Source organism: Podarcis raffonei, chromosome 11, assembly GCF_027172205.1.
Source record: "Podarcis raffonei isolate rPodRaf1 chromosome 11, rPodRaf1.pri, whole genome shotgun sequence".
In the NCBI taxonomy this organism is placed as follows: domain Eukaryota; kingdom Metazoa; phylum Chordata; class Lepidosauria; order Squamata; family Lacertidae; genus Podarcis; species Podarcis raffonei.
The window spans coordinates 11,799,828-11,817,557 of record NC_070612.1 but is presented as its reverse complement, the minus strand read 5'-3'; the positions used below and the strand labels follow the sequence as shown (position 1 = coordinate 11,817,557).

Here is a 17,730-nt window from a genome sequence, read left to right as displayed (position 1 = left end):
CAGAACCAACCTGCAGGCTTTTGTCTGCCCCCTGTCTCTGCCGGCAACTTTGTTGGCCCCAAAAGCACCAACCAATTTTTTCTGCAGTGTGTGGCATCCAAGTCCAGCCCATGGCAACAATTGGAAGGAAAATTGCATCCTTTCTGCTCTTCAGATGATCAATCTGAAGAGCAGAGAGGACCCTTGAGAGTGTGGCTGCTATCAATGTAAGCTAGAAAATCACTTGTTAAGCACTCACCTTATCCACAATCATGCTAAGTGGCCTTCAGCAAGCCACTACTTGCGATCAGCATCAACACTTGGTACCCCGGGCAGTTGCTGATGCCCTTGTACCCTAGCAGGGTTCACAGGAGATGATACCTTCCCTTTGGGCTTCCCATCAGCCATCGTGGTCACCAATGTGCCATTTTGATTTCCCTTGGGTTACACTACATCAGGCACTCTCGGGCATCATGGGAAATCAAAATGGCAGCTCCCAAGCACTCATGGAGTACAGCTGCCACCACCATGTAAATCCAGGAGGACCAGTTGCTGGAAACCATGGGAAGATGGCTCTTGTGTTCATGTTCTGCTCTTGTGTTTCCCACAGACATCTGGCTGGCCATTGTGAGAACAGTATGCTGGTCTAGATGGGTCACTGGCCTGATTCAGCAAAACTCTTCTTATGTTCCTATCAACCTAAGAGGGGGTTCATCCACCAAGGGATAGTTTGCACATGGCCCCTTCAAACCCAGAGCCAGCCTGGACCACAAAGTCTCTGCCTCAGACACCCATCTACATATTGTGATTCACAATGCAAACTTATCTGACAGGGGATATTCTGTTAGTTACAATGTTTGTGTCATCACCCTCCAACATTTCTCTGATGAAAGCAGGAACCTCCTATTGAGTAAAGTGGGATATTTCGGGATCAAATCAGAAACCGGGACTGCATCTGGGCTTCTGTAAATCTGGGACTGTCTCTGGAAAATGGGGACTCTTGGAGGGTATGTTATGTGCTGTGTTTCTGACTGGAATCAATGGTGTCTCACCCCGTCTCAAATATACAGGCCATAGCTCAGTGAAGTAACTACTTTGCTTGCAGAAAGACTCTGGTTCAATCCCTGGTGACTGCAGGTAGGGCTGGGAATTACCTCTGTCTGAAACTCTAGACAACTACTGCCAGTCCATTGTTGACAATACTTAGGGTTGCCATACATCTTGGAAATCCCAGAAATGTCTTCTTCTGGGGGGCCTGCATGCCCATCCGGGGGGATTTTTACAATTTTAAGCAAATGTCTGGGTCTTGGCAGGGGGTGGTGGTTAAAAAATGCCTGCATGCGGGCAGCTCGGGTTCAGACTCAGACACCAGCAGGGGGTACACAGGCTCTGTCTCTGTTTCAGGCTCTTGTGTGGGTGGCTCTAGCTCAACAAATTTTTTTGTCCAGATTTTTACCTTTGGAAATATGACAACCCTGCAATGCTGAGCTACTTGGACCAAGAGTCTGGCTCCGTACAAGATGGTGTCCTATGTTCCATAGGATGACAACACTTTGAACCCAGTTTTCTTACCATTCTGATATGACAGTAGTATAAATATGATAGGTAAAGGTAAAGGGAGCCCTGACCATTAGGTCCAGTTGTCACTGACTCTGGGGTTCCGGCTCTCATCTCGCTTTATTGGCCAAGGGAGCCGGCATACAGCTTCCGGGTCATGTGGCCAGCATGACTAAGCTGCTTCTGATGAACCAGAGCAGCGCACAGAAACACTGTTTAGCTTCCCACCGGAGCAGAACCTATTTATCTACTTGCACTTTGACATGCTTTCAAACTGCTAGGTCGGCAGGAGCAGGGACCAAGCAACAGGAGCTCACCCCATCACAGGGATTTGAACCACCGACCTTCTGATCAGCAAGCCCTAGGCTCTGAGGTTTAACCCACAGCGCCACCAGTGTCCCTTATATAAATATGATAGCAACATGCAATTCACCTTATTTATTTAAAACCTCCATGCCACCCTTCAGTTCATAATTTCCCAAAGTGGATTTACAGTGGCTCGTAAACACAGCCATAGCCAACCAACGGTAGAGCACAGTTCACAGGCAAATCTCTTCTGCAAAGAAAGTTCAGAGAAGCGACAAAGAGGAAAGTGTCACACTAGTTTCACTGGAGAGATAACTCCACAGCTGTGGTGCCACCACTGAAATGGCCATTCCCTAGCAACTGCCTGCTTCTTTCGCAGGGAATCTGGGGCAGGCTTTCTAACGGTGACCTAAATGTCTCAGGAGATTGACATGTGGAAAGAAGATCCTTCAGATTACTGAGATGGTGTAAGTGGACTGCTTTGCACATTTCCATTGAGCTATACAAATGCAAAGTATTATTATTTCATTCCAACTGAATTACACCTGTCTCAATAAAAGGAAGATAGGCAAGGTGTTCTTTAAATACTATCCCAGATGTAGGGTTCTATTATTCCCTGATTAAACCATTTGTATGTGTAAAGTTTCCCCCTCCTCTAAATAAAATAAAATACTGCTTTTCTTTCACTGCCTCCATTTCCCTTTTAGCAATCTTTTAGTGTTTTTTGTACCAGGTACAAAATGTGATTGCTACATTTACAATATTCTTTTAAAAGCTTCCTCTGTTTGACAGCCAATTTCCCCCCCCCCCCCCCTTCTCCCCAGTTGCTTTGGGCAGTCACTTCGCACAGTATTCATTTTTCCTCTATTTTTATTCTTAAAAAAAAAAAATAGCAGCATATATTGGCATCCCCATTGGCAAATGGTTACTATCAGTGCAGACAGTGACAGACATTTAATTGTGTGATTTATTGTGTCTCTCTGTAACCGCAGATTCCTTTACAGTTCATACATCTATAAATGAGATGGTGCAACAGTTTTAGATTATCCCACTGTAACACGAAGGCTTACACATCAAGCCTTAAACTGACAAACACCATTTAAAAGCGGGGTGGAGGGGGAGAGATTCCGATAGGCCTGCCGTTATCTGTTCCGTTATCTCATTCGAAAATAATATACTCTCCTTTATCAGGATCTTTGTGATGGAAATGTAAAGCTATGATGTATGCCTCTGCACCGCTGTTGCCTTCCGAGGGGGATAAACCACATTCTTCTTTCTCCGCCTCTGGGTCCATAGAAATGCAAGCTTGCGCCGTCTCAAATAAAGACTTTTAGCGTGAGCTGCAATTATTGGCATGCAGCCCATGCGTTTTTCCCTACATCACGGATGGAGAACCTGTTGTTGTTGTTGTTTAGTCATTTAGTCGTGTCCGACTCTTCGTGACCCCATGGACCAGAGAACGCCAGGCACCTCTGTCCTCCACTGCCTCCCGCAGTTTGGTCAAACTCATGCTGGTAACCTCGAAAACACTATCCAACCATCTCGTCCTCTGTCGCCCACTTCTCCTTGTGCCCTCCATCTTTCCCAACATCAGGGTCTTTTCCAGGGAGTCTTCTCTTCTCATGAGGTGGCCAAAGTCTTGGAGCCTCAGCTTCAGGATCTGTCCTTCCAGTGAGCACTCAGGGCTGATTTCCTTCAGAATGGAGAGGTTTGATCTTCTTGCAGTCCATGGGACTCTCAAGAGTCTCCTCCAGCACCTAAGGCCCACTGTAAGGCCCACCAAATGTTGTTGGTCTTCAATTCCCATTGTCATGAACTGGAAGGGCAATGGGGTGGCGAGGAAGAAGATCTCCATAAGAGGTGTAGTTGAGTCTGGGACCCCCCGGGGCACACCAGGGATGGGAAAGGATGGATTGGGTTTCTGGAAAATACATATGGGATGGCAGAGGATGGCAAGGGGATGGGGTCAGCATGCAGGGACCAGAAGAGGAGGACACCTTATCGAAACCAGAGAGAGACCTGCATCTCCATGAACACGTTGGGCTCTAAGGTGTTGGGAGCAGTGGCAGAACAAACCGATCGGGCACCTGGAGTGGCACACATACCCTGCGCCCAGGGGCGGGGCCAGCTGCCTGCGGGGGTGGGGCCAGCCAGGGGCCTCCAAGGAGTCTGCCTGCCTCCTCCACTCAGCCACCCTACCGCTGAGGGGGAGGCGGCGGATGGACCGTTTGGGGCAGCACAGAGCCTGCAGGAGCCCAAGACACCGCGTCACTCCCAGGAGAGACGCGTGGCTCGCTGCAGGTCCCACGGTGAGTGCCACAAGCCATTTTGTCAGCCCCTCAGTGGTGATACCCGGGGCGGATCGCCCCCACCACACACCCCTTCCTCCACCCCTGGTTGGGAGGAGTGGGAGGGACATTCTGGGAGGCTGAGGCAGGTAAAAGCCCAGGTCAGGGGGAAAACAATGCTGCCCAGGGTTGTAAAGACTGCGGGGATAATAATTGGGTGCACTCTTCCCACCTTGGATCAAATCTACGCTTCCAGGTGTCATAACAAAGCTGCAGAGATAGCGCAGGATAGTGCGCACCCCAGAAATGATCTCTTTCAGCTTCTGCCTTCTGGAAGAAGGTACAGGGCTATAAAGACTAGGACTAGCCACCTGAGAAACAGTTTTTATCCAAATGCGATTTTGGTTTTAAATGCAGTGTAAGGTGGTCTCTGTGGGAGTATATTGTATTTAATTATGGGGTATCAGAGTTTTTAGGGGGTTAACCAGGCTGGAATATCTGGGATAGCAGGCTTGTTGGTTTTTGAATGTCTGATGTAGATTTCTTCAATTTTGTTGTTCTGCATGAGACAATGACAATAAAGATTATCGTATTGTATCATAGCTCAGGGAGGAGGTGTGTGATTCTTCATCTGGAGTATGCTCAGAACAGGTGAGGGTCACAGGCCTCATCCAGCCCAGATGCTGCAATCAACATGCAAGGTATAAAAGGGAAGCAGAGCTGAGGGGCTGGGACTGCTCAATTCCCCATGTTGATGGCATGGGCGTAACCAGGATTTATGCTGGGGGGGGCAGAACCTCAGTTAGTTAAGTATTTGCAGTGATTTACTTGATTGGGGGGAGCAGCAGCAACTTATATTGAGGGTATATCTGCAACAGAGACATGGAATTTCAGTGGCAGTTTCCCTCTGTTTGGTATTTGTTAGCCGGGCACCTGCTTACAAATTATTTTTAAGTGTTGCCAGCCTCATAAGAAATGAAACATCAAAGTAGATTTCATCACATTGCTAGTTGAAGCCAGCTATATCTTATGGAAAATCACTAGAGCACGCGTATTAAAGGACTTCAGGGGAGATAGATTAGAGAGCAAAACCCAAGGCACAAAGGCATTTTGGACACACATTATGCATTTCTGGAAGAAAATCTGGAAAAGGCATACATTTTTATGAACTTTTCGTTCATTTGGCACAAAGAATTTGCTGATTTATTGAAGTCAATGCATGTAGTTTTCCACCTCCTGTTTCCCTTTCCTCCAACTTGCTTCTCCTTTATCTACCTTTTGTCAGAATCTTATCTCTTAGTCACTGACCTATTCTGCCTCTTCCCTCAGCCATGCTGCTTTTGGGCACCTTATCCCTTAGCTTCTGTATCTGAGGTTCCTGCTTCCAGCGGGTTGGATTGGATGACCCCTGAGGTCCCTTCCAGATCTATGATTTTATGATCTCCTTGGGACACTCTCCTCTCCCCCCACCCCCCCATAGGGCCCAGTTCTCAGCCAGCCCATCTTTTGAACCCATATGAAGTTTTCATCCCAGCCATACTAACAACTTCTATTGCCTCAGAGAAAGTGGACTGCAAACATTCCACACCACAACACCATTCAGTATCCAAGCCTTCACCACCACAAGTGCAACACAATATAGAATCTATATTACATTATAGACTAATCTCAGAATGACTTTTCTATTTTTCTCTCGCTCCCCAAGTGCAATGTTTACTCCTGACTAATGTATCAACAGTAAATGCTGTAGCCAGCAATTATGCAATAAACAATAAAGGAAAATATAAATAAATGTTTGAACAATCTCATAATCTTTCTCTTAGGCACCACAAATTATCCAGCCCAACAGAGCAAGTTCCTCACAGTCAAAATGGTGAACCTGATTCTGACCTCACCATTATTTAAATCGCAAGGCATGTCGATTGTCTACACCTGATTTACATTGCTGTAAAACCAGAGAAGCAGTCATCAGAATATGACCCAAAATTGTTTCTGTTTTTATACACAGGAGAAATAAAATCCACTTAATGTTCCACCCCAGGGATTATTTTAATATAGTCAAGTGATGTTTTTGTGTCTTTGGTTAATTGAGGACATCTCTGTGGAGTTTTGTTAATATTCTTTTTATTCAGACAACATCAACATTTCCCAAAATTTTCATCTATCTACTTTTCAACAAATAAGATTATTTCCCAGATTGGACCAATCTATAGCTCCTCCCCACCCACTGTAGTCAAATACAAATATTCAAGTCATAGCTTTCCTTCACAATCTACTTTGCATTACCTCTCCAGCTATGTGAAAGCAATCTTTTTCCACTTAGACCAATGTACCCAAGGGGCCAAGAGATAAATCCTGTTTGTTTACATGATCTGCATGCATTTATGATTATTTGAAATGACATATATCGGTATCGGCTTGCAGGATTCAGAGAAGAGAACATGCTGATTGGGTGAGGTTAAAGGGTTGATGCTTTTGAATTATGGTGCTGGAGGAGACTCTTGAGAATCCCATGGACTGCAAGAAGATCAAACCTATCCATTCTGAAGGAAATCAGCCCTGAGTGCTCACTGGAAGGACAGATCGTGAAGCTGAGGCTCCAATACTTTGGCCACCTCATGAGAAGAGAAGACTCCCTGGAAAATACCCTGATGTTGAGGGCACAAGGAGAAGGGGACAACAGAGGACAAGATGGTTGGACAGTGTTCTCGAAGCTACCAGCATAAGTTTGACCAAACTGCGGCAGGCAGTGGAAGACAGGAGTGCCTGGCGTGCTATTGTCCATGTGGTCACGGAGAGTCGGACATGACTAAACGACTAAACAACAACAATAGTTAAAGCCAAACATGGCATCTATCTAGTAGACTGGAGTTGGTCTGGGGAGATCCAAGTTCAAATCCCAGCTGTGAAACTCTATGTGACATAATAATAATAATAATAATAATAATAATAATAATAATAATAATTTTTTAAAAAATTATTTTTATCCTGCCCTCCCCGGCCAAAGCCGGGCTCAGAGCGGCTAACATCATATAAATAAGACAATATGCATATGTAAATAACATTCAACATTCATTAAAATAATATAGAATAATATTAAACACCAGCATTTCAGGATTAAACAGGAATCCACTCTTAACAGTTACAATAAGCGATTTCTGAACTCTATTCAATAAAACAACAGCAAGCCACAGTGCACAACATAATACAAGAGAAAATGAGAACCAGAGACTGGAGGGTGGGGCAAGGCAGGTGGCAGGAGGCCTTGCCTAATGGAGTTTCTCCCCTAGCAGTTCTTCCTCCAGGCACAGCTTCCTTATGAGGAGTCCCGGGGCCAGTGGGTGGGGCAAAGCAGGTGGAAAGAGGGTCAATCACAACACTTATGAACTGGAGATATATGAGCCACCCATGGCTTATGTTAAATTGGGTCAAAAATAAACCAAGCACCATAATCTCCTCTACCAGCTTCCCAAACCACCTACCCCAGGCTTCCTCAACCTCAGCCCTCCAGATGTTTTTGCTCTACAACTCCCATGATCCCTAGCTAGCAGGACCAGTGGTCAGGGATGATGGGAATTGTAGTCTCAAAACATCTGGAGGGCCGAGGTTGAACAAGCCTGATCCTACCCAGTATGACCTGGGCCACAACTGAGTTCAGCAATATGAGCACTTGTGCGAAGGATAAAATGAGACCAGCATGATCTCATTTGAATTCAAAAATCTGCAGTTAAGGATTGGATTTTGATCCAAGATTCACACCTTTTGATTTATTTATTTTTAAAGTGCATTGATTGTCACATTACGTTTTTACATAGTAATGATTATAGCATAGTATTTTTTTTAAAAAAAAGAATGTGACAAGCCATGCAAGCACTTTATATCTAGCAAGTACCAGAACCAGGAAAACAATTTTATTGGATTTAGCCATATGCACACATTTACTTAATGATCCTTACAACAGCGCCTTTCCACTCTAAGTACAGTTTGCAAAATCACTTGCGACACTCTTTTCTTAAGGCAGAGGAAGTAGCCACAGGGGAGTGGGGTGGGGGATGTAATGAAGTCATTTTGTTTTCTATGGAAGGAAAGCAAGGCACCATTCTGACTATTTCCAAGCAGCGGGAAAACACTTCATAAAGGCATTGCCCCCTGCCCCCAACTCCTGTAAAGATGATGTGTGCAGCAAGCAAGCATTTCAGGAGAGTCAATGGATGTGATTATTTCCTGCATCAGCGTTGCTTCTTGGGCTGTGTTGTCATGGCAAGGGAATCAAGCATAGCAGTTGACTCTACAGAATGGCCACTATCAGAGTGGATTGAGAAGCAGAGGAAAGGACTTCAAGTTAACATTTGTTTAGCACTAAGGTAAAGGTAAAGGGGGGACGCGGGTGGTGCTGTGGGTAAAACCTCAGTGCCTAGGACTTGCCGATCGTCAGGTCGGCGGTTCGAATCCCCGCGGCAGGGTGCGCTCCCGTTGCTCGGTCCCAGCGCCTGCCAACCTAGCAGTTCGAAAGCACCCCCGGGTGCAAGTAGATAAATAGGGACCGCTTACTAGCGGGAAGGTAAACGGCGTTTCCGTGTGCTGCGCTGGCTCGCCAGATGCAGCTTGTCACACTGGCCACGTGACCTGGAAGTGTCCTCGGACAGCACTGGCCCCCAGCCTCTTAAGCGAGATGGGCGCACAACCCCAGAGTCGGACACGACTGGCCCGTACGGGTAGGGGTAACTTTACCTTTACCTTAAAGGTAAAGGGACCCCTGACCATTAGGTCCAGTTGTCACCGACTCTGGGGTTGTGGCACTCATCTCGCTTTATTGGCCGAGGGAGCCGGCGTACAGCTTCCGGGTCATGTGACCAGCATGACTAAGCCACTTCTGGCAAACCAGAGCAGCGAACAGAAACACCGTTTACCTTCCCACTGGAGTGGTACCTATTTATCTACTTGCACTTTGATGTGCTTTCGAACTGCTAGGTTGGCAGGAGCAGGGACCGAGCAACGGGAGCTCATCCCGTCATGGGGATTCGAACCGCCGACCTTCTGATCAGCAAGACCTAGGCTCTGTGGTTTAACCCACAGCGCCACCCACGTTTAGGGGTGTTAAAAGCATTTGCATGCCTTATATCTTGGTAATCCTTACAGCAAGCTAGTAAGGTAGCAATTCACAGTGGGGCCAGCCTGTCGACCAGTTACTGGAGGGGAGGAGACCCACAAGGGTACACAAAGATGCTCAAAATTATTATTATCTAGGCTCAACACATTTCAGCTGAAACCTTTGCCAGGTGTATTGGGTGATATCTAAGTCAAGGATGGGGAACCTGTGGCCTTGCAGATGCAGTTGTTGGACTGCAAATCCCATCAGCCTCAGCCACCACGATCCATGGGCAGGGATGATGGGACATGTAGCCCAAGAACATCTGAAAGGTCACAGGTTTCCCATCCAGTGGGAAAATCCATTGATTTCAATGGGTCTGTTAGGAGTATGAGTAAAGCTGAGTTTCACCCATTGTAAAATAGATATTAAGAAATAAAATGAAGGTCACTTCCCTCCCACCCTTTCTTCTTTTCCACCCATGGCCCCATTTAGCTCCTGACAGCAGCCACAATGAGATGCTTCCCACACTGAACAGATGTCATCTGAAAAGCCTAATCAACAAAGGATCTGTGTGGTTGCAGAGGTGTATATAGGGTTTGATGGAATTATTCTGAAAGATCACCAAGCAAGGTGCAATTTGTTGAAGACGACTTATCATCAGCTGAGCTTATGGCATTCTTATTATCCTCTTCCGAAAAGGAAAAGAAAGAAAGAAAGAAAGAAAGAAAGAAAGAAAGAAAGGCAAACTGTATCATCCCTTCAATTTAAAGTATGTATGTTAGAGAAGCTTTGTCACAAAGTAGGATGAATGGAATGTTATATATCAGGTGTGCACTGGCGGGGGCTGATGGGAGTTGGAGTCCCATATTGGTTACCGCTATTGTATACCATGAGGTCACATGTCCCATGCCAGCTAAGTCATGAAGCATGCCTGGAGAGGCAGAAATAGATTCTGCTAAACTCACCAGCACAAACAGGAAATTTTTTTTGTTTTACAGATGTACCACTCCCTCAAAATCGGGGGGGGGGGAGTGCACTGAAATGTCATTTCTGACTGTTAACTTACTCATAAAACTGCCAGCACAAAAAGCAAATCTACTCACATGAATGTGTAGCATAGGAAGATACAGCAGCAATAGAGCTAGACTTCAGCTAAAAAGCTCAGTGTCATTTCCCAGATGTGCACAGTCTCCTTTTAATCTAAGCCATAAGAGAACTTCTCTGGGAAACAGCATTTGAGTTACAATGTGCTTGGGCACATTTATATTTCTAACCAGTAATTCTGAACTACTGAATAATTCTGAACTCTAAAGAAGCAGAACCAAAGCAGACCAGCTGGGATGTTTGGTCTGGAACAGGTTTTTTGCTGAGCAGAGCTCAACAGCTGACTACTGGATAGACCCACCACTGCTCCCTTCACTAATGCTAATGCAATGGCAAAGCAACTGAAAATGAAGAGGCAATAATATTGGCACAGGAAGGATGGGGTAAAATCAGGCTACTCAAAGATAACAGGGGAATTTTGATCTTAAGAACCAGATGAATTGATATAGCCATTAAGGAATATCATTGGCATAGTTCATTAAGACTTTCCTCCATTGCAGTACAATAACTGATAAGTCAGATCCATCTACCAGCCTTTATGAGATGGTTATAGATGATGCAGACAGCTACAGAAATGAGAGGAGGATGAAAACTCTAGAATATTATTGTAAAGTAGTAAAAGGTAAAGGTAAAGGGACCCCTGACCATCAGGTCCAGTCGCAAACGACTCTGGGATTACGGCGCTCATCTCGCTTTACTGGCTGAGGGAGCTGGTGTACAGCTTCCAGGTCATGTGGCCCACATAACTAAGCCACTTCTGGGCAAACGAGAGCAGCACATGGAAACACCATTAACCTTCCCGCCAGAGCGATACCTATTTATCTACTTGCACTTTGACGTGCTTTTGAACTGCTAGGTTGGCAGGAGCTGGGACCGAGGAACAGGAGCTCACCCCATCATGGGGATTCGAATCGCTGACCTTCTGATCAGCAAGCCCCAGCCTCTGTGGTATAGACCACAGCGCCACCCTTGTCCTCTTTGTAAAGCAGTGGTGGAGCTCAATTAGAATCATGACTTGGTGCCAATCCCAATGAATATCTGATCATTTCAGAAAAGCTAATGAGCCTCCTACTGGATGGAATACATATTGCGGAACCAAAACAATGCCGGCCACTATATCTACAAATTCTTTTCCATACTCCCCTGTACCGATCTCAGGTTGGGATTCACACAAACACATTTGTTACTTTATGCCTGTGACATTGAAGAGGTGATTTGTAAAAGAGGCATGGCACCTCCAACAATGTGAGCAGAACTTTCACACTTGACATCACCTCAAAACACACAGTACTTCTCAATGGAGGCAATTCACACATCCAGCTGAATGTCATTGAGCGATAGGTTGCCAAATGATGAGCTATTGAGTGATACAAAACGCAAGTGTGAGTTAGCCATCAATAGTGGCATCCACCTCGTGAGCTGCAGATCTTGTTTAATTAGAAGACTTACTCAGTTCAAACTCCTACAGACTTCCAGGGAAGGTTTTGTTACATCCACAAACTGGAATGTCTCATACGATGAGTAGGGTAGCTTTCTACATACCTCTATGCTGACTAACATCTCAGTCCAAAACACAAGCCCAGAAATTAAGATTGGATCATTAAACTCCAACTGAGGCAGCTGGTACTCAAGAAAACAGAGGAGATCTGAAAACAGGTCAGATCATAAAGATGAACAACTCTGTGGAAGTAAACAGTGAAACTCTGTTCTGCTCATCCCACATATTAAGTTTAATTTCAAAGGAACTCTTCCAAAAACCCAAACCCTGAAGGTACATTATTACTGCAATTGAATCTTGTAGCAGGTGTGTAGACTTCTCTGAAGCTGTTACTCTGGAGCAGGTGGCTTTAGGATTGCAGGGTTAATGGTGCATTTTTTGTTCTCCTTTCTCACAACAATAAAGTGAAACTGCCTTACTAGAATTCCCATTTTACAGACTGGAGTTTGCAACCAATAAATAATGACCAACTTCTGCTGCCACGCACCCACACCCAAAACCACCCAATTTGAACCTATGTCTACGTCACAGAGTAGTCCTGCGCCGCCCCCGTGGCATAATGGGGTGGGATCCATGTTCTTCCCTAAGCAGCACAAGCCCCAACTTTCCGGCAACGTTAAACAGAATGCACGGTGGCTTGCCCAAGTCATACAACACGTGTGGCAGTTCCTGCCACTCCACAACACAAAGGGCAACTCTGCCTGCGTGTGAAATGGATGCTATGACAGACCACTGTTGATTTATATTGCACCACTTGCCGAGAATATGATTGCTCTCCTGCCCAGACACCAGGAGGTTCTCTGGCAAGGCGATGCATCCCGCTCTTTGACTCTGCACCATAATGAGGAAGTGCGGAAGGAAAAAGGATTAAGGGTAAGAACGGGCGGGGATCTTCCTTCCACTTTCAGACAAAGGGGTCCTAAGCATTCACTTTCCCCTGAACCCCGAAGTACCCACTCTATTGTGCGGCACATAGGTCTCCAGGAAAGGGTTAAATGCAGGGGAGGGTGATTCCCCCCCCTAAAAAAAAACCCCGATCATTTCTTTATCGTCTGCGTTTCCAAACTGCAGAGCGGAGCACACCCAGTCATGCTCAGGACGCTGTGTGCACCAGACACTCTAGCTTCTGGCCCGCGAAATGGATGGAACCTCGTTTGTGTGGCTGGCTTGTTCATTTGTGTTTTGTACGGAAGCATCCTTTAGGCACCTTGGAAACAATAGGAAGGGAAGCGGAAGAGAAAGGACTGTGTGTAAAGGAGAAAATAACGTTTATTTCTCTTGTAACGCCAACGCTGAGCCGTGCTCATTTTCGAAAGAAAGTTTAAAAGGAAACACACACGCGAATCTTGCATCTCCAAAGCAGCGCTGTGCTTTAGCTAGAAAGGGGGTAAAGGACAAAGCTACATTGTGCCGCAGATCTATAAGCCCTTTGTTACCCATCAACAAAGTCTTTAAATGCCCTGCTGAATGGGAATTTCACCAAGCGGCAAACTGGCTACTTGGCCTTAATAAGGGCACCTCCTACTGGTCCTTTCATGGAGCGAAATCCTGCTTTCTTCCTGATCAGTCCCCTGCTAGGATGCTGAAGGGGGAGAAAATAGCTCCCGGAGGAGGGGAGGGGGAGACATTCAAGCAGATGAGCGGCTTGCCTTTGGCCTCTGCCCATTCAAGTGGCGCCCAAAGCTGCGCGTAAAACAAACAGCCCTGGGCCAAAATTTGCCTACAGGTGAAACGAGGGGAGAGGGAAACTTTGCCTGGTCTTGACGTACAGAAACCCAGCAGCAGCCGCGCTGCCCCGTCGCCACAGCAGTCAAGCATGCACAGAAAGCGTGGGCCACAAAGGCAGGAGGAGAAAGACCTCAGCAGCAGGGAGCCAAACATGCAACGCCAATTCCTCCGAGGCGGCGAGCAAAACGTTCCACCAAAATCCACAGCAAGAAGGACCGCCTTTCATGACTCCCCTTTTCACTCCCGAGCACCACAGCGTGCTACACCTCTTCTGCTCGTCCTATAACCCGACCCCATCCTCCAGTGCCTTCCCCGTACGTAGATATGTGTATATATATACCCGCACCCACCCACCCATTTCTGCCCACAGCCGGCAAAGATGCTTTGCAAGTCCATCATCTTTTCAGAGAAAGAGCATCACACCAACATGTTTCCATGCGCCATCCGTTCAGCCGGGAACTCGGGAGAGACGCCTATTCATTACCCCATTCTGGCTGTCTCCAGCGCGCCTTGTGTGTGCATAGCGCACAGACACGCGCGCGCGCGCACCAAAAGAAATGAGCCTCGATGCATTTAAAAGGAGCTTCGTACGGTTCACCTGTTAAGCCTTAGACAATCAACGGAAGCGTTATCTTTCTTGGGCCCCTCTAAAGGATGCCATTTCAAATATTTGCAAGCGACCGAATGACACCGGAGCAGAGTAAACTTTTCATTCTGCATTAGGCTGAAATGTTGCATTTTTGTACATTGGTGGGCGGGGGGTGTCATGTTCGCTTCTGTTCTGGGTGGGGTGGGGTGTGGGGAGAGAAATCAGCATGCATTGTTCATCAGTGGCTCAGTACTCCTAAGGTACGGCTGGATTTGTAGAACGGGATCCGCTCCTTCCGAGATTGCCTGCTAATGAAATGCTACTGTTGATCATCCAAAGCAAAGCAAAGGATCGTTGGAAGCGAACATTCCCCCCCCCTTGCCATCACACACCCGTCCCCAAGCCCTATTCACTGCAAATGGCACCACTACTTTCCTCAAGACTTCCTGAGAAACCTCTCGTTTCATTCCAGGGTTTTATTTTATTTTATTTACCCTGTTCTTTCATCTCCAGCTCTCCCCAGTCTCCTGAGAAACGCTGAACAACACCATATCGCTTCCCTCTCCTCTCCGATTCAGTAACGCGACCAGCTTTCCCATTTTTAATTAGAAAAATGTGTCTGCCAAGTGCAAAGAGAGGCGTGCCCTCCAGAATATCAATCAAATGGAGTTTGGAGACACTCTACGTGAAATGTTTCCTTTTTTCCTGCACACTCTACCTTACGGACAACCTCTTGCATTCAACATAACAAGAGAAACAACAACCCAAAAACACACACCCCACAATTTCTAAAGCTGGTGATCTCTCAGCCCGGAAGAGCAAACCACTAAGCAGAACAGAAAAATCACACCATCATCACTTTCTGCTATATTTCCCTTTCGATTGGAGGCTTCCTTCCATCCTGACTGAATTCTCCTTAATAAAGACCAAAAGAGGATCTTCTTAATGGACTTCCCTGCCCAAGTCTCTCGCAAAGCTCACAGCAACTCATTCAGCCAGAAGGCTGTTCAGACAGCAAGAAATCACAAATCTGCAAGCATCTCTTTCAACTGTCCTGCTTCATCCATTAAAAGCCAAAAGGAAGAAGGGAAAAGCAGGAGGAGGGTTGGAATAAACCCACAAATGACTTACCAGTGACTGTAAGGTCCAGAGTGATGACAAAGATCCCAAACAGCAGGAAAGCCAGTTTTGGTACCCAAACACATCCAAGGCTATTCTCCATATTTCAACCCACACCTAAGCGATATTTGGGTCCGGATCACACAGGCAACAATCCCGGCACGTCTCCACAAACCGCTTCGGTCTCCTCCCTTTTCGATGGGGTGGTCGTGGGGTTCCCTTAGCTCTCCCCGCCCCCCGCCACGGGCAAGGTAAGTGGGTCGGAAGGCAGAAAAAGAAAAAGAAAAAGTTAAATGTAGTCCCCAAGCCAGGAAATGTCCAGAAACTAACGAGGAAAAAGAGGAGAGGAGAGGAAAGGGTCTCCCAGCGTTTGAAAACCATCCATAGGCGCGCGCGCATACAAAAATCCTGCAAAAAAATCAAAAAGCCAAGGAAGGCGCATCAAAAGCGTCGGGGCTGCTCCATCTCTGCTGGTGTACAAAGTAAAACGCAATCAGAAACGCCGACGATCCCGTGCAAGACCAAACAGCTGGGCTAGTATTGGTAATAGTGTTATTATTCCTCCTTCTTGGCTCCGCAGATGTTCGCTGCGGGGAGGGTGGCAGAGAGAGGGGCGGAGAAGGGGGAAGGATGCGATGGTCTCTCACTTGTTACCGGTGCTGTCCACCAGCAGTATGTGAGAGGGAAGAGTTAGAGCTGTAACGTCCATTGATCCGGAGAAGTGGAGGGCTGGGAGGGAAAACGTGGAGAGCGGAGAGAGACGCCGACTGGATCGGGGGAAGAAAAGACTCTGCTTGGGGAGCGCGAGCGAGCGAGAGACAGACTGGCGAGAGGGAGAGAGAGAAAAAGGCAGTCTGCTTTGCCTCCAGCAGCTGTATTTGCTGAGCCTACATATGAATGAGCAGGGATGCCCTCTGTAGGCAAAGCGTGGGAAGTCACTTTTCTCAATGGGCCTTAGTAATACAGCCCAGACACACGGCTGGCTGCAGTTAGGCTGGGCTGCGCCCACCCCCGTGGCTGGGAAACTTTGCTTTGGCTCACTTGGTTCAGTGTTCAGGAAGATCTCCCGAAAGACTTTAAAGCAAGAATTGCACATCTATGTGCATGGAAGTATGCATGTTGTTGTTGTTGTTGTTGTTGTTGTTGTTGTTGTTGTTGTTGGCAGGGCAAAGCAGTTTGTGCATTGCTTGTCCCTTTATGGGTTTGCTTCCTTAACCATCAGGATCCCACCTTTCTCTCACAGAGACTCAAGCTGGTTTAGGATGCAAAACCAAAAGGCCATCTCCCATTTAAAACAGGGGTGCCAACTTGAATCAAATATTGGGGGGTGGCAGGTAAGCTCTGCCCCACATAATTGCTCTCATGATGTGGTGCATGCACACCATTGGAATGGCAATGCCCATCAACTTTGGGGAGGTCCAGCCCCCTCAAATATTTTATGGGGGGGGCAAAGACCGCCTCGGCCCCTAGGAGTTGGCTCCTACGATTTACAATATAACACAAGCACAAGAGAGTTGTTGTTTTTTTAATGGCACAAGGAAATTTACAGGAACAGAAAGTAATATCAGTGCAGGTCAAACACTTTAAAAGCCCACATTTTTGTTCAGAGAGCAGTGAGTACAGGCTTCTGGAGTGGGGTGATTCCACAGAATATATATATCTCACGTTTCCCACCTACTATTCTTCAGAAGATGTGAAGATGGACGATCAACAGGGTCTCAGCTGTGGAATGAAGTGCCTGGGGAGACTTATAAGGAAGTAGTCCTCCAGATATCTAGGTCCCAGACCAGCCTGGTGCCTTCCATATGCTTTGGACTACAACTCATGTCATTGTTGTCCATTGGCCCTACTGACTGGAGTGATGGGAATTGGACTCCATCAGAAGAACACGAGTTTTGGAAAGGCTCATCCAAACCATTCAGGGCATTCACAGATGCGACAATCAATCACTTCGATGGGAGCCCACTGGCGGGGGCTGCCCATTTAATCTGGTGGGGTGGTCACACAAGACATTTCTCTCACACAGACATCTACACATAGCAACACTTGATGCAGACACTTTTTCATGTGACACAGGCAACAAGGTCTATGGTCTGAAAGATGGAGAATAAAAGAGCTGGAGAATAAAAGAGCTGTACTTCCTAGTCACCAAGCAGCTCAGGGCATAGGAAAAGACCCCTTTTTCCCCTGAGAAAATTACACCCTTGAGAGTACAAGAATGTGCTTGAAGCTGTTTGGAGGAAACAATTCTGAATATGCTCAGAACAGGTCCCAGGTTTACCTAGCAGAGACTGGTCTGTTAAGGCAAAAAGGGCTCAGCCCCACCAAGTGAAATGACCAACGGGTGTGTTTTTTTAAGTCCTCTTCTCCATCTCAAAGCCACACTCTTTCCTGCCCAACACATCCTTCCACAATCCACTTCAATGGAAAGAGAGTTCAGGACTCTTTTCTGTTAATCTCCCATTCACTG

At 46.6% G+C, this 17,730-nt stretch overlaps 1 protein-coding gene across 4 annotated transcripts in view; it reads right to left on the bottom strand.

The window, feature by feature from the left end:
• The window catches only part of DCC (DCC netrin 1 receptor), a 921,347-nt gene extending 905,237 nt beyond the window's left edge, over window positions 1-16,110 (bottom strand). For 2 of the 4 annotated variants that reach the window (XM_053408811.1, XM_053408815.1), the window contains exon 1: window positions 15,273-16,110. In XM_053408811.1, coding sequence (XP_053264786.1) covers window positions 15,273-15,363 — 91 coding nt within the window. In that variant the 5' untranslated portion in view covers window positions 15,364-16,110. The remainder of the gene's footprint in view (window positions 1-15,272) is intronic. The other 2 variants (XM_053408813.1, XM_053408814.1) reach the window with 1 other exon arrangement.
• Between the last annotated feature and the right edge of the window lie 1,620 nt (window positions 16,111-17,730).